This window comes from Myotis brandtii, unplaced genomic scaffold (assembly GCF_000412655.1).
Source record: "Myotis brandtii unplaced genomic scaffold, ASM41265v1 scaffold244, whole genome shotgun sequence".
In the NCBI taxonomy this organism is placed as follows: domain Eukaryota; kingdom Metazoa; phylum Chordata; class Mammalia; order Chiroptera; family Vespertilionidae; genus Myotis; species Myotis brandtii.
The window spans coordinates 3,162,446-3,183,490 of record NW_005359225.1 but is presented as its reverse complement, the minus strand read 5'-3'; the positions used below and the strand labels follow the sequence as shown (position 1 = coordinate 3,183,490).

Below are 21,045 nucleotides of genomic sequence, written 5' to 3'. Positions count from 1 at the left end.
GTCTTATTTTCCTTATTATTTAAGCCAGCAAGCATTTACAGAAGTCAGAAATAGCAGGGTTAAAATTTCAGACAGCAGTTTTTATATAAGATGGATGCTTCAATATAATTCTGAATTTCCTTCATTATTGGGAAGAAGGTGTGGAAATAGGGTAGTGATGGCAAACCTTTTGAGCTCGGCGTGTCAGCATTTTGAAAAACCCTAACTTAACTCTGGTGCCGTGTCACATATAGAAATTTTTTGATATTTGCAACCATAGTAAAACAAAGACTTATATTTTTGATATTTATTTTATATATTTAAATGCCATTTAACAAAGAAAAATCAACCAAAAAAAACGAGTGTCATAGGTTCGCCATCACTGAAATAGGGGAAGGCTTAGGATGTCTTTCGTGTGTCCCATCCAAGATTGAAGACAGGTTGTAAATAGACATTTATTGGTTGTTTTTGTTTTAAAATAATCTTACAATTTTTAATAATACATGGTTCAAAAATCAAAAGATAGAAAGGGATATATATTGAAGATTGTCCTTCTTATCTCCCAGGATACCAACAATGTTATATCACTGTTCTTCCAGAAATATACTAAACATATATAAGCAACCATATCTATAATAATAAAAGCATAATATGCTAATTAGACCAGATAACCTTCAGGATGAAGCTGGGGCTGTGAGGGAAGCCCGGGTCCCGGGTGCCAGAGGGAAGCCAGTGCCGGCAGCCAGGGGAAGGAAGGCCTATTCTTGCACGAATTTCATGCATCAGGCCTCTAGTTTATACATATTTCCCATTTTTACCCAATTGGTAGTATGTGCATCATGTTTGTTTATTTACTTAACAGTGTATCTTCCCCATATATAAAGAATCTTATCAGTATATAAATATTTCCTTCTTTTAACAACTAAATGTTATTTCTTTATTTATAATTTATTTTAATCATTCACCTGTTCATGGATATTTAGGTTGTTTTCAGTTTTTCTCTATTACAAATGATGCTACCTTGAATAGATAAGTTATTTCACTTCTTTGTGAGCATATATTTGGATAAATTCTTAAAAATTCAAGGTATTGATATTGCCTTCTATGAAGGGTTGAATATTTACTGGCTGGGAAATAATAAATGTGAAATTATGTGAGGGATTAAAGGTATGAAGAAGCATAAGTGACCAAAACAATTATTGTAGCAGGTTAAGAGGATAAGAATGAGTCTATAGCCAAGAATAGGAGAAAGAGCTACTGGGTTTTGTGATATGTATATACACGGAATACATTTGTGATTAAAATATACTAATTAATTTCCTCAAATCCTAAATTTTTTTACTCTTAAAATATATTTGAACTTTAAGATAAACATATATTTGAATTTTAAGTGTAATACTTTGTGTATGAAAACTCTTCATATCTTTAAGGAAAAAATACCCTTGCTATTTTCTTTTCAGATTTACATTTAGCATTTGTTTGATCAAGATTTTAATTATTGCCTTAGCTGGTTTGACTCAGTGGATAGAGCATCAGCCTGCGGACTGAAGGGTCCCAGGTTCGATTCCGGTCAAGGGCACATGCCTGGGTTGCGGGCTCGATCCCCATTAGGGGACGTGCAGGAGGCAGCCAATCAATGATTCTCTCTCATCATTGATGTTTCTATCTCTCTTTCCCTCTCCCTTCCTCTCTGAAATCAATAAAGATATATTTAAAAAAAAAAGATTTTAATCATTTAATGCATAACTATTTTTCACTTGAAATCTCTCTTCCTCTTTTTATTTCCATAGCCCTGGAAGAAAACGGGATTTTTCCCCTGTATCTTGGAGTCAGTACTTTGAGTCCATGGAAGATGTAGAAGTAGAGAATGAAACTGGCAAGGATATATCCTTTGCAAAATGGCTTATTCTTTAGTAAGCTTATAATGTTGTTTAAGTAGAAGACTTATGTAGTAGTTCCTAAAATGTTCTTTATTACTATTGTTTATTTCATTTTTATTCTCCACCTGTTTTTGTGTGTGGCATGGAATTATTACCTATAAGTCAGTGCCAATATTTTATGTGGCTATAATTGTCTAATGCATGGGGAAGGGATTAAGAATTAAATTTCTGAAACTGGTATATTTCCTAAGGGCCCAGGGTAAAGTTTCATGAGTGAAGTGAGTTGAACTGGTTTTTAGCATCTAGAAACCCGGGGCTATGCCCTCATTCACGCAAAGGAAAGCATTTTTTTCCCCATTGATAAAATAGTCATACTGGTCTCATGCTTCAAAGACAGAAACTTATATTGAAGTATCTCAAGTTTAGAAGTCTGCAACTTTGCATGTAACTTCATGCTGCATGAGTTAGTTTTCTAATCAGCATTATTATGACTAATCAAAAACTTCAATGAACAAAGTTTAGATATGTTATCTTTAACTATTCATACTCTTTTCGGGTTTATAAGAGTGGTTCAGAGGGACCAGTCCTACTCCTTTTGCATGGAGGAGGCCATTCCGCCCTTTCCTGGGCTGTGTTCACGGTAAGTAGTTGATAGTATAAGTTGATATAAATGCAATTATTGTTTACTTTTGGATGAATTTGACTAGCCTAACTCTTCCTTCTCTGCTCACTCTTTGGCTTGATTATAAGAAGGTTATGGATGTGAGTTGATTCTGTATTTACTATGGTAGGCCAAATATCACTTGTTCTTTAAGGTAAAGGTTCTTAACTGGGGTGAGCTTCAGTGCATGATTTCTTCAAACGGTTTGTAAAATGTTTTACATATATTTCATTGGGATGAGGGGGATGGAATTTGTGTCTTGTCAAAAGTGGGGGTCTGTATTTCAGTGATCTAAGTAATGGAGAAGCAGACATATTCTATTGAGGTGCTTTAAATAGAGATAATGTCTATCTTTTATTTATCTCCCTCATAGAGCCTATTGTACTTTATACATAGAGATGTCCCATAAGTATTTGGAAAATAATCCTTCTTTTTTACAAATAATGCTTTACACTTAATGGTACCTGTGAGCTATTAGGAAGTAAGCAATATTTGGTTGATGATAACCTGGTCTAGAATAGAGGATATGTATCTGTGTGAATGCTGTTAGTTGTGGGTCTTCCTAATATCCTTGACTCTGGGGTGGGGTGGTCCATGTGTAAAGAGAGATACTGCTAAGGAAGATACTGGCAATATTCCTATATAAAGTAAAATTGTCATATCTTATGTGTATCAAGCAAATATACATACGTCCTCTATTTACCACTAGGGAGTCTGAGGGACAGAAAATGGGAGCAGTTGGGAATGCAGCACTAGGTACCCAGAGCCAGATGACTGTGGAGCTGAAGAGGCTTCCGAATAATCATTTTGCTTCTGGCAGGATTATTGGGATTAAGTATAAAATCACCATCTGGTCTCTTCTTTTAGAATATGAATTCCTTGAGAACAGGGTAATGTCTTACTTGAAACAATTCTTGACACATAGGTACTTATTCAACTGTTATTAAATGATTTGTCCCCTGCTTTGTTTGCTCCTTCCTATCTCTTGCTTTAGGATATAGCTGTATGATTTGCCAATAAGTGCCAGGCTCTTTCATGTGTCTAGATCTGTGTTGTCCAATAGAGATATAATGCCAGCCATATATGTAATTTTAAATTTCAGAGTAGGGATATTAAATAGCTAAAAAGAAACAGGTGAAATTAATTTTAACATGTTTTACTTAATCCATTGTACCCAAAATCTTATCATTCCCACAGGTAATCAGTCTAAAAGTTACTGTTGAGATATTTCACATTATTTTTTATACTGTTTTTGATATCCAGTGTGTCTTTTATACTTATAGCACATTTCAATTTGGACTAGCCACATTTCAGGTTCTTAGTAGCATAGCTTTAGACATTTACATTCCTCTACTAGATTATAAGCTTTTTTGTTTTGTTTTGTTTTGTTAGTCCTCACTAGAGGATATATTTTCCATTGATTTTTCTTAGAAAGTGGAAGGGCGGGAAGTAGGGGAGAGCAGGAGAGAGAGATTATGAATTTATTCTGGTAGGCCAAATATCACCTGGTTTTTAAAAAAATATATTTTTATTGATTTTTTACAGAGAGGAAGGGAGAGGGATAGAGAGTTAGAAACATCGATGAGAGAGAAGCATCGATCAGCTGCCTCCTGCACACCCCCTACTGGGGATGTGCCTGCAACCAAGGTACATGCCTTTGACCGGAATCGAACCTGCGACCCTTCAGTTTGCAGGCCCACACTCTAACCACTTAGAAAAAATGACTAGGGCAGTGGTCGGCAAACTCATCAGTCAACAGAGCCAAATATCAACAGTACAACGATTGAAATTTCTTTTGAGAGCCAAATTTTTTAAACTTAAACTATATAGGTAGGTACATTGTTATTAACTTAATTAGGGTACTCCTAAGGCTTAGGAAGAGCCACACTCAAGGGGCCAAAGAGCCGCATGTGGCTCACAAGCCGTAGTTTGCCAACCAGGGGCTAGGTCAATTGTAAGCTTTTTTAGAGGTAAAGATCATAGTTTATTTTTACCTAGCACATATTGTATGCTCAGGGATGTTTTTCTGAAATGAACAAATAATAGCATCATTTTCCTAGCAGCTATAGTAAAAAAATATACTCCAGTTGCCCTGAACCAAGGTCAGAGCCCCCAGAAGTGGCTCATGTACCATGACTTGCCTGGCTCTGCTCTAAGCTAATACACTGTCACGGGGCAGCTAACATGTTGAAGACTTGTAAGGAAAGAGGCACTGTCTTAATTGTCATGTCACATTCAGATAACTGTACTGAAACTTGCTAGGGATAGTGACTCCAGACCGCCTCATAAGAAATTTGGCAAAAAGTAGTCTGTGGATAGAAAAACCAAGGATAGTTCTTAATGGGTTACAAGGTTTTATAAAATTTATAAGAATTACATATGTAGGCTAGAGGTGGCTTCACTGTATTCTTTGAACTTTGAGCAGCTCTCTTATAGTCTGGTGGAAAATCAGAGGTAACATTACCGCTTTGAGCATTCAGAATCCTTAGAGATGAGGGATCCAGGTAGGGCTAGAACATACTTCCCACAAAACAGCTATTGCTTTTGACACTAAAAGAAGGAACAATGAAGTGGAGTTCAGAAGATGTGATTTCTAGCTCCAGTTTTACCAGTACTCGTAATACATCCTCGTGAAAGTTATTTTAGCCCTTGAGCAAGCCACATAAGCCTTTATTCTCTAAATACAGTCTCTTTAGACTTCAAGGCTTCTTTGAAGATTATTTGAAATCATGAATATAAAAACTTTGTAGATTATAAAGCCTTGTACAAATACTATAATAAGCTATTTGTTGGCATGTATTGATACTAAATATTTTTATCCATTGATTGGAACAGTGAAATAACATGGAAAGTGCCTGGCATAGAGGAGGTGATTGATAAATAGCTGCTGACATTATTATATTTGTTATTATTGTAGAAGATATCTCTTTTACCAAAATATATTCTACAGATTACAAATTCCATGAGAAATTAATGAAATTGGGATTTTGTGATTAAATGAGTTTGAGCAATATTACATGTGATATCCTTTTCTTATTCTCTCTTGGAAATTCATCCTGCATATCAGTATTTTATTAAAGCCTTTAGGATGTTTTTCGAAGTCTATTAAATTTCAACTATGTCTCCTAAATGTATTTGACCACTTGATTCCTTTTTTTCTGAAACAATTGAATCTGAAGTGTCTACTGATTCTCACACTTTGTGAAACTCCTTTTGTAGATAAATCACTGTGTCCCAGTTGCTTACCTGGTTTACTTGTGTAACCAAGGGAATTCTCTACCACTCAATTGACTTAATAATAGCTTGGACTTGGCTGGTTAAATTTGCCTGCCCTTTTTTGTTGTTATTCCTGCAGAGTACCAGCCCACTGAATGCATTGATATGAGATTGTGCTTTGAATTGTGTCTGTGAATCCAGAAGGCAGCTGTGGCGAATAGCAGGAATAAGCTCAAGTGCTTCATCATCCTGAGAGGCAGATTTTCCCTGAGATCTTTGCCCAGATGATATTTGGTAAAAAAGGCAATAAAATAGAAGCAAAAAGGCCCTTGCATAGCAGGAGGACAAGTATATTGGCAGCCAAAGGAAGAGATGAACAACTGTGATTGATGCTAAATCATGAGAACCTTGAGAGCAGATCTGTGCCTTATTCACCCTATAGGTCTAGCACACAGAGCCTGGCATGGAGTTGATGCTCAGTAGTTCTTCCTTGAATAAGTTAATACCAACTCCTAACAATTAAAAGGTTAAATTCTGTTCATTGTCTCTTATTCAAGAAAGCAGAAAAGTATGTAATTTTCCTAAAGGCTTCATCAAATGTCAGTAAGTCATTTACATATAACTGATACATAAAGAAGTTGTATAACGTGTTAGAAAAATTACAAACTCCAGGAGACATGAGGCCAAAGGGCAGGAAGAAATAGTTCATGAAGAGCAAACAGAATGTTTATCCTCACTAGTAATTAGATATGATTCATAAAAGGTATTGTTTTAAATATCAAATTAATATATATATTTTTTAAATCCTCTGTTGGCAAAGATACTTAGAAAACGAAAGTTTCAAACATTGCTGGTGGCATTGTAAATAGAGCTTTTTTGGAAAGTAATTTACAGTGATGAATCAGCAAATATTTATACCAGTTAACACAGAAATTGTACTTATAAGTAAAAATACCAAAAATGGGAAAAGCTATTTGTCTAAAATTAATAATCCCAATGTCCAACAATAAGTAAATGGTTAAATAAACTGTATGTACCTATAAGACAAAATATACAACCTTTTAAAATAATTCTGGACAGTATGGGAAAAGCTTTCTTTCTGTTTTTCTATTTTCTAGGTTTTCTTTCAGTTGTATGTTTTTTATTTTATAACTTAAAGATTGTTTTTTTCTTTAATGTACACTGTTTTTAAAGGAGGAAGGGAGAGGGATAGAGAAGTTAGAAACATCGATGAGAGAGAAACATCGATCAGCTGCCTCCTGCACATGCCCTACTGGGGATGTGCCCGCAACCAAGGTACATGCCCTTGACCAGAATCGAACCTGGGACCCTTGAGTCTGCAGGCTGACGCTCTATCCACTGAGCCAAACAGGTTAGGGCATGTACACTGTTTTTAAAGGGAAAAGTTTACATTAATTTCCAAAGTTGAATTCAAAGATTGTATTCAGTTCTCTATCCCACAAGTTAAGAGGAGATTGGCAAACAAACTTGCCCAGCCAGGATTAGAAACCATAGCATTCAACTGAATGTTTGGCCTAAGAAAAGCAAAGACATGGGAGGCATAATATTTGCTTTCAACTGATTTTTTTAAAAAATCAGCCACAACTTTTAAACATTTATTATGTGCCAGGTACTGTGATAAGTGCTTACCTACATGTTCCCATTTAATTCTTTTTATATTTCTGTGAGGGTAGGCAGGTGAGAACATTAAAATTTAGAGAAATAACAGCCATTCACTGCACCAGAACTTAAACCTACCTCTGTCTGCCTCCAGTGTCATGTTTCTCTGAAGACCAGTGCTGCACTGCCTAAGAGTACAGACTCAGGGCAGAAACCATAGAGGCATATTTTTGAGACACATGAGGCAGAACTTCTAAAGATTGGGACTATTTCAAAGCAGACAAGGACCTCTACAGAGGAAGGGGAGCATCATCTTGGTAGTGTTCCAGCATAGTGCATGTTGTAGGATTTAATTGTGACTATACCCTAAAGTTCCTTATCTATCATTCTGTAAAATTTCTGGACCTGAGTAGAAACCCTTTTGCATTAAATGTTTTGTGGGTTTTTGGGGGGGGACCCCAGAGATTCACCTGAACAAGTTCTATTAACTGTCAAGAGAAAGCATTTCTACTTTGGCTTTTGTAACAGGAAAAACAACAACAAAAACACCAAGGCATACGTGTGTGTGTGTGTGATCATTATTTATTAAAGGATGATAACTAAGAGAGGGGAATTATGGTGTTTTAAAGGGTAAGCTTTAGGTTTCTAGAAAATTAATTTTTCAGAATTATTTATTCCTTGTTTATATTCAGTAAATTATTTATTACTATAGTTGTTGTAATCAAGTTTATCATATGTAGTGGATAATACAATACTTAGGGCTTCTATAGACTTCTCCATTAGTAAGTAATGGGTATAACAGACTGGCATAATTGCTGTGGGAAAATCCAGAACTAAGCAGAAATTGAAGTTTGGCTGAGAGAGCAGAGGAGCAGTTGGAGCTCATTGATACATGCAGCCTCAGCAGGCTACATTTTGCCAGCCTCCAGTTGTTTTCAGTTTTGGTACCTCTAAGGCAGCGGTTCTCAACCTGTGGGTCACGACCCCTTTGGGGGCCGAATGACCCTTTCACAGGGGTCACCTAAATACATCCTGCATATCAGATATTTACATTACGATTCATAACAGTAGCAACATTACAGTTATGAAGTAGCAACGAAAATAATTTTATGGTTGGGGGTCACCACAACATGAGGAACTGTATTAAAGGGTCGCGGCATTAGGAAGGTTGAGAACCACTGCTAAGGGGTCTGGGACCAAACAAGTGTGAATTGATTAAAGCCAAGAATTGAATCTGCAGTGTCTGCTGATTTCTTTTGCTTCTTTCAATTAATTCAATTTATGTTAGCAAATATTTACTAGGTATATTCTATATCTCAGGTATTGTGATGGGTTACTCAAGATAGGAAAATGAGAGTTCACTCTTTTACAAGATTAGCCAATCAGCAAATGCTTGGTAAACCCCTGCTTTGTACAAGACATTATGCTAGGTGCTATGGATACAATGGAGAATTAAATATACATGCTATCCTCTTGTTCATATGATGATTTAAGTCAAATGGGACTACTTAATTGTAATATATCCTAAAGATAGGAAAAATGGAGATGGCACATGTATACAAATAATAACAGCAAAAATTTTAAGAAGCTTTCATTTCAAACAGACTGAGGTTTAAATCTCAAAACAGCTTAATCTACCAAGCTCTAGTTTCTTAATCTGTAAAATGGATATAATACCATCTATTTAATAGAGTGGTTGTGAGAATAAACAAAAGATGTGCAGTTCTTGATAAAGTGCTTTACTCAGGCATTCAGTTTTAGATGTTTACAGTATCTAAAACTCTAAAATTATAACTCCCTAGGATATTATGATTTCTTTTTTTTTTAAATTGTAGACACTATTACAGATGTCCTCCATTTCCCCCTCTTTGCCCACCTCCACCCAGTCCCTGCCCCCTCTCCTATAGCTTTCACTGCACTGTTTATGTCCATGGGCTATGCATATATGTTCTTTTCAAAATATATTTTTATTTAACTGCAATACAAGCTTGTGTGTACTCCTGCATTGAAAGTGAATCTTTGGCAGGTTTTATGACTTGTACTGCTTTCAGGATTATTTCATGATCTGAATATTACTTTGTGTGATATCCTGAACCAAGATATTAACTGACTCATGGTCCTTATCTAGGGAATCTCCCTTCCAAAGTAGGGAAAAGATAACCAAGGAATATGGATGAAAATCATAGTTAATAGAATACAGAGGATCATTGCTTAGAGATGCTCACTCTGTGTTTCATGAAAAGCTAGGAAGAGTTAAGGTTTATGAAGGGATCCAAGTAGAGAAAGTTATATTTTGAAGTTGGGATGAAACCATTATATGCACCATAAAAGCAGAAAATTGTCATTTAAAAATTTTTGCTTAAAATTGGAAAGTTTTATTTCAGTTGTCCTGAGATCCTCGAATTCTGATGGCAGGTCATTCAATAAAGTTATTGGTAATGGGAAAATTTTGCTAATCCAGATGTATCTTACTACATTTCCTTTTCCTCCTAGGCAGCAATCATTAGCAGGGTTCAATGTAGGATTGTAGCTTTGGATCTGCGAGGTCATGGTGAGTGAAGTTCTTTTTCTTTTTTTAAATTATTTTTTTGTTAATCCTCACTTGTTTTTTTTCCATTGATTTTTAGAGACAGGAAGGGAGGAAGGGAGGGGAAAGGAGAGGGAGAGAAATACTGATGTGAGAGAGACACATCGATTGGTTGCCTCCCACATGCAACCTGACTGGGGCGGGGATCAAACCCGCAACCCTTGACCGGGAATCGAACCTCTGACCCTTTGGTGCATGGCCTGATTCTCCAACCACTAAGCACAACAGCCAGGGTGGGTGAAATTCTTAATTAGTTTTGACTGAATGGCATATTTGCCAAGCCCTTTGAGCAGTGTTAAATATTACAAATTTCTGTGTGGCCGTCAAATAACCTGGTCTTTCCATTTGGGCATTTTGAGGGAAGTTCTAGCTTGCAGTTTTTATAAATATTTTACAAGTACACACACACACACACACACACACATTTGTTGTTGCTTAGCTAAGAAAATGTCCTTTAATGTAACCAGATTTGGATGCTGGTAATATATAAGGAATGTGAATAACTCACTTTTAGACTACTGTAATTATCATCCTTAGGGTATCCAACTATAAAGATGTGCATGCAACACAAAATTTTGCTAAGTCCACCTTATATAAGTATAAAGTCTCCATTTCGTTGTCCAAAGGTGAGATTTTTTAAAGAGAATACTCTTGCATTTATAATTTCTATCCTTGGGAGTTTTATTTTTAAAATACAGTGGGTTGCTTTTTTTTAGGTGAAACAAAAGTCAAGAATTCTGAAGATCTGTCTGCAGAAACAATGGCAAAGTAAGTAATCTAATATTGTTTATACATCACCTAGCTTTCATTACTATCATAAAGAGTAGCGTACCTTTATCACTCTCCTGGTGAGATTGTTGGACAATAATTAGTAAATGCTCTATTCTTTTTTACTTATATCTGGTGTCTCCTTACTATTTAATCTATTTAAACATTCATCTTTCTTGGTATATTCAATGTGATGGTCATACATAAAGCACTTGAAAATTCTTCGAGGTACAGTTTAGTTTGTATTGGCTTTTGAAAAGTTTTCTTTTGTTGACATTGTTGAATAGAATCTGGATATCGATTGGGGACCCATGCTTGGAAAGTAGTTCTCTATAAGAGGCCCTGTGAAATGTTCTTAAGATATCTTGCCCATATTCTTTGTCCAGCTTTGTAGTAAGACAGAAACAGAGTCTTAAGAAAAAATAGTTATATCCTAGGCCTTAAAGTAAAAAATAAATGTAGTATATACAGTAGCTCTCAAACCTGGTCACTCTTCAAAATCACCTGACAAGTGATTAAAATACAGATGATTTGGCCCTACTTCACCCTACTGAATTAGTGCTTCTACCAGTGCAATCTGGGCATTTATCTATATAAAACCTTAATATGCAAATCAACTGAATGGCGGAATGACCTGTCAGCGGGGGGCGGGTCCCTGATCTCCGGCCAGGCCTAGGAACCCTATCCTCTATATTAGGAACAGTCTCTTAGATTTAAAAATTAAAACCTGGCAAGTAACACTGAAACAACAGGATGATGCAGCGATGACATGCACATTTTGTGGTCAGCCCTGATTCTGACACTTATAACTGTGTGACAAAGCCAATTACTTAACTTCTCTCTGCTTCAGTTTTTCCATCCATAAGATGGCGAAAATGGTACTACTGCCTCAGAAGGATCATGTTATGTACTATTTTTTATAATCAGGGCAAAAAAATATAGCTGCCCATACAACAGCAAGATGCCTTTCACCTGTATGAAAAGTATAGTCACTGGTGCATGCAGCATCCCAGATTGCAAGAGGGATGTCCGATTGCCGGTTTAGGCCTGTAAACCGACAGTCGGACATCCCCTGAGGGGTCCTGGATTGCGAGAGGGCGCAGGCCAGGCTGAGGAACCTCTCCCCCTTGTGCACAAATTTTGTGCACTGGGCCTCTAGCATTTTGATAAAGCTCTATTGAGGAATCTGATATAGGACTAGTGTTTTGGAATTACTATCTTGTATTGTAAGCAGAATTCTTATGACCCTGCTTTTATACATACTCTGTCATGTACTTAATATGTCTTCTCAAGTAGTTGACCAACTTTGGCCAAAAATATATTGTCCCTACTTTAACAACTTTAATCCAAGAGTAAACTGTTTTTCCTTTAGAACCCAAACTCATGTGGCCATCATTTTGTTGTTGATAATAGATGCTGTTTGTGCCCTTTCTATTTGCCAGGCTTCATTAAGTGTAAAATAAGCATTTATTAAGAATAAACAATTTATTTAAGTTATTTAAATGTGTCTACATTATTAACTCTGTAATGTAGATATTATCACTTTTTTACCAGTGAAGAAACTAGTTCAGATAGGTTGAATAACTATATGAGATCACAGTTAATAGACCAATTGTGATCATTCAACTATAGTGTTTGGCAGAGAGACAGAGAGAGAGAGAGAGAGAGAGAGAGAGAGAGAGAGAAGGGAGAGGAGAGGGAGAGGAGTTATCAGTAAGATATTATGTACTTAAAAGATTAAGAGGGTACCCTGGCTGGCGTGGCTCAATTGGTTGAGCTTCGGTCCATGTACCAAGAGGTCTCTTTCTATTTCGGGTCAGGGCACATGCTCAGGTTGTGGGCTCATTCCCCACTAGAGGGCATGCAGGAGGCAGCTGATCAATGTTCCTCACCAATGTTTCTCTCTTTTCCTCTCCCTTTCTCTCTTTCTAAAATCAATAAAAACATTGTATAAAAAGTTTAAGAGAGTAGATCTTATGTTAAGTGTTCTTAACACACACACAAAAGTGATGCAAGGAGGGTCCTAATATAAGGTGACAGGAGAAGATTTGACTTTGGGTAGTGGGCATATGGTGCAAATACAGATCTTGTAACATATATGTTCATGTTGACCAATGTCACCCCAATCAATTTAATAAATAAATATATATTTTTAAAGTGATGCAAGGAAACTTTTGGAGGTGATGGATTGTGTGTATGTGTGTGTGTATATATATATACACACACACATACACACATACACACACACACATATATACAGCCTTACCAAATTGTGTATATTAATTATGTACCACTTCTTTGTATACCAATTATACCTCAATAAAGCTTGGAAAGAAAAACATTGGGAATGGGGGTTGGAGTGCTGGAGAAGTTGGGCACTGGGGAAACTGTTTGTGGTGCAGGAGCTGGGGGTTTCCTGTGCTGCAGGACCTGGGTGCTGGGGAAGTGCAAGTTATAGGAGTTTGTGAAGAAAACACCCATGAATCAGGAACAAAACCCTTTCTTTCTGCAACGTCTCTCCTATGTCATCTACTGACACAGCTTAATGTCTTGTCAGCTGGCAAGGGAAAAACATTTTAAGGCCTCAGGTCCAGTTGTGCAGAACATGCAATGAAAGGTGAATTGGGGCTGAGAGATAATAAGTTGATAACTGGTACAATAAAGTTAAAGAGAAAATAAATGATTAAAATCATGTAGAACTGATTATGGCCAATAAGTTGGATTCTTGCTGAAATAGACTAAACAGTAAAACATTTATATGATTTCTGAATTCAATAATTCTGTGAAACAAAAATCCCAAAATGGGTGTATACTTAATGGGTGATTAGTGGGGTTTTCAAGTAGTACTGACAGCATGATTTTCCCCTTTAGAACCTATACCCTACATAAGATGCAACTCCACTGAAAGTAGAAGAGCCGAGATTTGAGCTCAGGTCACTGTGATATTCTTTTTCTGTTATGTCTGTGATATGCTATACTGCTTTTCAGGAAATGAACCTGGTATTAATAAGTATGATAGAATCTCCTTAGAGAGCTACTACCAAAATTATGGTACATCCAGTTATAGACTAGATTTGTAGTTAATCTCTACTTCATTTTTATTTTATTTCTCTGAAATTTCAGGACATGTCTCAAGGCTCTAATCTTGGTGACTGAATACTTTGCCTAACTTTAATAAGGATACATTTCTCCTGGTGATAGATGATCAAGGGATTGATCATAACCAACTTTTATCTGTATGAAATATTCCTTTCCTAAGCTTAGATACAATATTAAGTTGGTTTGTTTCAGACCCTATCCACCTTCATGCATGAAGCAGCTATCATAGAACCCTTCAACTTAGTATTTTAAGGAGACCTGAATTCAAATTCTATAGCATCCTTTTATTTTACTAATTATATCTTTTATTTATTATATCTTTTATTTATTTAATTATATCTGTTACTAACTCAAAATTTTAGCCTTAAATTTAACTCCATTATTTTCAGTTATAAAATTGGGTGGCCTCCTTATCTCCCATTCAGATTATCTGCAGATACTGCAGCTACCGTATTGACATTTGTATTGTTGTATGAATTTTTTAAGATTAATTCCTTTAGAAATAATGACATTTACCTTTGGTATTCTGAATACTGTGGAGACTAAGCAAGGCAAAACTGTCTTTTGAACTTGATTGACTCAGCCACTCACAAAAGAAGACAGTAGAGCCAGTGGTTCCTAGAAATATACCATACTTAAACTATTGCTATAACAAAGAAGGCCTGTCCCAAATAAAAGCCAAAATTCCTACTTTAGTTCTCATTTTCAAAGCTGTAAGGTTTGACTTTGTTAAACAGACCTACTCGTAATTAAAGGCTAGGACAGAAGCCAATAAAAATATAAACACCTTTCAAGTTTCTCAGTACACTGTACTTACATTTATGTTCATACTTCAAACAACTTTACATGACAAATAATAATTAACATTTGTATAGTACTTTACTTTTTTCAAAGTATTTTTACATTCATTCAGTTAATTCTCACAGCAATCAGAATAGTAAATGATATCCTTATCTTCAGTTATTTAACTCTGACAGGTTAAATAACTAATCCAAGTCCATGTAGTAAAAAATAGACTTGGGCTGTAATTCATCTTGTGACTCCAAACTTCACTACATTGTAATGCTTAATAAAGTTGTTTTTTTGTTTTATAGATGGGGAAACTAAAGCATAGAGTAGTTAAATGATTTGTGCAGAGTTTCAAGCTTAGGTTTAAACTAAAGATGTGTGATTATGTAATAGTACTAACTGCGTGAAACAGTGAAAGTGTTATATAAAGGAAAGTAAAAATATTTGGGTTCTTAGTCCTTAAACTGTCATTTGTCATAAGAGCCAGGTATGTGGCTATGTGTACAAATACTGGGGACATGTTAGGAATTTTGCATAGTTACGTTTGCGAGATGACTCAATAGACCTTTACAGGCCTAGGCCTGTTAGTTACAGACCAAAGGAAGGAGTTAAGAAAGAAAACTATTTTTGAGTTGTCAGAGAGCATTCCCAGCTTTCTTTCCTTCTTTTTGCAGAGATGTTGGCAATGTAATTGAAGCCATGTATGGGGACCTCCCTCCTCCAATTATGCTGATTGGACATAGCATGGGTGGAGCTATTGCAGTCCACACAGCATCATCCAACCTGGTGCCAAGCCTCCTGGGTCTATGCGTGATTGATGTTGTGGAAGGTAAGTTTTCTTGTGCTAACCCATTCAAAATCTTAGAGTATAAGAGCCCATCCTGGTAGATTATTATCATGTTTTAACTTATTATTGATTTCACTCATCTTGAATTATGTCCCTTTGTCTTTTATATCTTTTATGTTATTTTGTGGCAAAGGCATTCCAAGTGTTTTTTTAAATTGGGATATAATGGACATATAACTTTGTATTAGTTTCAGCTGTACAATATAATGATTTGGTATATGTACAGGGTGGAGCAAAAGTAGGTTTACAGTTCATATAGAAATTAATATAATAATAAATAATATTACAAGAATAAACTCTGTGGACAGAACTTGGCTGGAGATCCTGGCTAGAGAATCTGGCTAGGCTGCTGATCAACTGAATGCTGTCTCCGTGTCATTCCTTCTTCGCCGACTCCGTCCACACCTTTGGGAACCCCTGGACCTCCTGGGGCAGGACCCCAACAAGTAGCTATGGTTCTGCCAAGAAAATATCTTTATTTAATAAAGTAAGAGTGGACCAACTTAAAAAAAAAAGAATAAACTCTGTGTTTCGCATCCTCATGACTATAAATCTTTTTGTCCCACTCTGTATATATTGCACAATGATCACCATAATATGTCTAATTAATATTCATCACCACACGGTTACAATTTTTTTTTCTTGTTATGAGAACTTTAAGATTTATTCTCTTTGCAACTTTCAAATATATAATACAGTATTATTAACTACTAGAGGCCCGATGCACAGAGATTCGTGCAAGAATGGGCCTTCCTTCCCCTGGCTGCCGGCACCGCCTTCGCTCCGGCTGGAGCCACCTTTCTGCCTTTGCTCTGGCCCGGAGCCACCTTTCCGCCTTCCCATGCTGCCCCGGGGCCCTGAGGGGCTGGGGTGGTGTGGAACACCTGCATCATTGCCATGGCGATGACACAAGCATCCCGCCCCCGGCCACTCGGTGCCTGTGTATGCAAATTAACTCGCCATCTTTATTGGGTTAATTTGCATACTCCTGGTTGGCTGGTGAGCGTCGCGGAGGTATGGTCAATTTGCATCTTTCTCTTTTATTAGTGTAGGTAGTCATGCTATACATTGTATCCCCAGGACTTACTTATTTTGTGACTGGAACTTTTTTTTTACACCTACATTCATGTCACCAACACCCCACATTACCTAATCATTCTCCATGACATAAGAAACTCTTCATAAACATCTTTTATGGCTGCATAATATTTTATTTGTATGTATATCCCATAATTTTATTTAACATTTAAAAAGAAACTGCCATGTCTTCTATGACCCAGTCTCAGAAGTCACACTATTACATATATAAGTCAGCCCTTTTCATTGTCGGGATACTACAGGAAGGAGTGAATACCAGGAAGCAGAAATCACTGGAGGCCATCTTGGAACCTGGCTATCCCATCAATCTTCTGAATTTTCTTAAACTGCATCTTTTTTTCCCCAAGCATCACTGAATTCTGCTGTCTTTGAAGGCAGATGTGTGTATTTCCCCAGTAAGTGTAAATGCTTGGAAATGTTAAGTGCTATGGTTAAAATTTTTGTTTAACATCTAGGTACAGCCATGGATGCTCTTAATAGCATGCAGAATTTCTTACGTGGTCGTCCTAAAACCTTCAAGTCTCTGGAGAATGCCATTGAATGGAGGTAATCCATAAATCTATATTGTGTGTATTTTATTTATTTTTTTAATTTAAAAAAAAAATTATTTTATTGATTTTTTACAGAGAGGAAGGGAGAGGGTTAGAGTTAGAAACATCAATGAGAGAGAAACATTGATCAGCTGCCTCCTGCACACCCCCTACTGGGGATGTGCTCGCAACCAAGGTGTACATGCCCTTGACTGGAATCGAACCTGGGACCCTTCAGTCCACAGGCCGATGCTCTATCCACTAAGCCAAACCGGTTAGGGCTATTGTGTGTATTTTAAATGTTAGGCTGGAGCTTTCCTTTTTCATCAACTAAAGTACCAAAGTTTAAAGGAATAATTCCATGTCTTAGCTTTATTGTAGTATCATGGGTAAAATCATATAAAGAGCAGAATTTTAAAAAATGTTTTAAATGCTTCAGACTTGTCTCAGTTGCATAAAATCTACCCTTTTTCTAATATACTATAGTATCTCCTACATCTTAGTAATTATGCATCACCTGCTGTCTAACTGTTCCCATTTCTAAGGTGAGAGTTTAGACTAGCCGTGGGCAAACTACGGCCAGCGGGCCGGATTCGGCCCGTTTGAAATGAATAAAACTAAAAAAAAAAAAGACCGTACTCTTTTATGTAATGATGTTTACTTTGAATTTATATTAGTTCACACAAACACTCCATCCATGCTTTTGTTCCGGCCCTCCGGTCCAGTTTAAGAACCCATTGTGGCCCGCAAGTCAAAAAGTTTGCCCACCCCTGCTCTAAGACCTCTTCCACCTCTATTGCTCCAAGGTTATAGAATCACTTTCTGTGTTCCAGAGAAAATGATGGAGAAACAAAAGATAGGTGTGGATTCCTTTCTCAGTTTATTTGGATAAGTAAAAACCCTTTGGGTAAATGGTTTTCATAAAAATCACTGACAGAATTGTCTATGACTTTCACTTAAGTAAAGGCTATTCAGTCATTAATTTATTACTTCAATTATTTGATTAAATATTTATTAAACACTTTGTGCTAAACGGTGAAGATTCAAAGATAAGTAAATCACTGCTCCCCCAGAGAGATTAGTCTTCAGATAAAACATCTTCAATATCCCATCTTCCTACCTATTCAAAATTCATATCCAGTACCCTTTCCGAACCCTTTCTCTAACTCCTCCAAACCACATAGATCACTGCCTCAGTAAAACTGCTTGACACCTTTAAATCTGAATTATTTTGTACTGTTTACCCCTTAAGGCTTCTAGTCCTCCCGCAAGGGATATGCTTATATTGTTAATTTTCATTTCTGCCTTAATGCCCTTCCTGCATCATAAGGACAGCGGCTATTGTCTATTTCTTTTGTACTTTCATATAGCATATTGCTGGCTGCTCTAACAGGCAGAACATATCTATTAACTGAATCAGAGATGTCAAATGGAAATTAAGGACCTGGTAAATATATCTTAAGGGATTTTACCTAGGACAGAGGGTCTCATGCCAAATATGGCTTGCCAGAATGATGTGTGTGTTTAGTGAGGGCACTTTTACCTTTTGTGTTCATGCTACCGCTCTCTCAGAAGCATCAAAGATCTCTCCATCTTGAGCAGTCACAGCATTGAGAATGCAGCTGCTGCCAGCTCAACATGTAGCTTGAGTATGCTGCCTGCTTCCCCAGTAGCAACCAGTGAGAAAATTATTCCAAATAACTTTAAATTTATTCAGTAAATGTTTTTTAAGTACCTAAGATGTGTCAGTACCTGATAATTACCGGTAAACTTAGTTCTTATGTATTTACTTGTTGGGGATACCAACATCAGTAAGTAAATACATAAACAATACAATGAAGGATCACAGGAGGTACCGAAGATAGGTATCCAATTCAGCCTGGGAATCATGGCAGACCTCCTAAAGGAGACAGAGTAAACATGTCAAACTCAAAGGCTAACACGGGCCAGATAAACAAGGTTTAAGTTTATGTGGGCCGCAAAAAAACAAAAGCTTCAATTTTCATAGAAACAGGTTTATTTCGAGAGAGACATGCTGAATACAAAGGGCTGAAATAAATGAGTAATAGTTGACATAAAAGAATAGAACATTTTAATAAAAATTAATATTTTTTTTGAACATGAACTTACCAGACACTGAATAACTACACAAATTAATAAGCATAATGCAAATAAACCTATTTTTCTTGTTCTCCGAAAGCAAAATATTTCCTGTTGTGCACACCAAACAAGTCAGTACAAGACTAATGACGTGGCAATCGGCTGCTAAAATACTCGCTGCTAGTATTAGTGGAGAGAAATGGTGCGCCTAAGGCGTGTAAGGGAAATGAATGCAACACAATTATAGTAATCAGTCATTAGCGAACGCTGTAGTTCGTTATTAAAAATTATGTAAGCAGGATATTGTAAAAATTAAGTTACAAAATTTTTATTAAAACGTTTCTTACATACTGTTATTTTGGCTGGGCCACAAAAATATTTGTTGTGGGCCATATGTGGCCTGCGGGCCGTGAGTTTGACATGCTTGAGATAGAGTCTTGATTCTAGTGGCAGAAATTGGATAGGATAAGATTTTTGTATATTCAGTGTGAAAATGTTCTGGGTTCTATGAAAGCCACTGATTTATAGATCCCACTTTCTGAGTCTGAGAATCAGAGTACTATGAAATATTTGCTAATTTTATTTTATACTCTGCTGGATATCTGAATTGAGTTTATAACTTACTAGAGGCCTGGTGCACGAATTTGTGCACCGGTGGGGTCCCTTGGCATGGCCTGCGGGGATCTGGGGAGGAGCCACTGCTGCTCATCCCGGCCCCACTCATGCTGGTCAGCTGAGCAGCGCTCCTGCTGTGGGAGTGCACTGACCACCAGGGGGCAGCTCCTGCGTTGAGTGTCTGCCCCCTGGTGGTCAGTGCGCATCATAGCGACTGGTCGACCAGTCATAATGGTCGCTTAGGCTTTTATATATATAGATATCCAATTGCTCTTGGCCGAAAAAAGGTTCCCCACTCCTGGTATTGATAGTATTCAAAACCAAAAGATTGAATGTAATCGCCGAGGGATTTGATGTTGATAGAAAAAAGATCCAAGAACTGATCCTTGGGGTACTAGCCAATATTTAGAGCTTGGAAAGTGGGGGAAGATTGAACAAAGGAAACTGCAAAGGCACAGTTGGTGAGATAAAAGGAAAACTGGGGGAGTCTAGTAAATGTTTCTAGAAGGAGGGAGAGAGCATTTGTGTCAAATAATCCTGAGAGATCACCCAAGATGAGGGCTAAGAAATGATCATTAGAATTGACATGATAGAGGTGACCTTGCAAAAAAAAAAAATCTCAGAGATCAGGTACCTTTGGGAATTATCTAAAACTAAAACATAATTTTATATTAAAAACCAAACTACAATAGCCCTAAACCAGGGGTGGGCAACCCCTGGCACGCGTGCCAAACATGGCACACCAGTAACGTTTGCTGGCACGCGAAACCCTCTCTTATAATCTTCCATTTACAATCTTTTTTCTTAATATCGACTTTTTTATTTTTCAGATAAATTCAGTGTAGGTGCATCTTAGATAAATAAATAATTTTACATAACAAGTTATCTTAAAGACCATAGACATGGATTGACGAGAGAGGGGAAGAGCAATTTCAATAGTGTCGAAAATGAACTACTGAGGACTTGGAATGCCATTCCAGAAAATTTTTTCTGTTTAAAAAACTTTGCAACAGCGTTACTCTTCATGTTTTCATCCACATATGCTTGTGAATCTTTGTTCTCAGTGATGAATTTTGTTAAGTCTCATAATAGGAGTAGCCTGACGGATGAAAGTAGGAGCTCATGCATATCTCTGAAGGTCACGAAATATAAACCTGATGTAAAATCTCTGTCATCAGCGATGCAGCAGCAAAAGTCCCACTGATAATATCAAACGCAGTCATAAAGTTTTCTGTCGGACTATCAGTGTACATGTA

At 36.8% G+C, this 21,045-nt stretch overlaps 1 protein-coding gene across 4 annotated transcripts in view; it reads left to right on the top strand.

The window, feature by feature from the left end:
- Positions 1–21,045, top strand: part of PPME1 (protein phosphatase methylesterase 1) — a 62,493-nt gene that overhangs the window by 22,203 nt on the left and 19,245 nt on the right. For all 4 annotated transcript variants that reach the window (XM_005867079.2, XM_014540423.1, XM_014540424.1 and 1 more), the window contains exons 2-7: positions 1,770–1,863; positions 2,407–2,499; positions 9,850–9,907; positions 10,660–10,711; positions 15,274–15,428; positions 17,000–17,090. In XM_005867079.2, the coding sequence (XP_005867141.1) occupies positions 1,770–1,863; positions 2,407–2,499; positions 9,850–9,907; positions 10,660–10,711; positions 15,274–15,428; positions 17,000–17,090 (543 nt within the window). The remainder of the gene's footprint in view (positions 1–1,769; positions 1,864–2,406; positions 2,500–9,849; positions 9,908–10,659; positions 10,712–15,273; positions 15,429–16,999; positions 17,091–21,045) is intronic.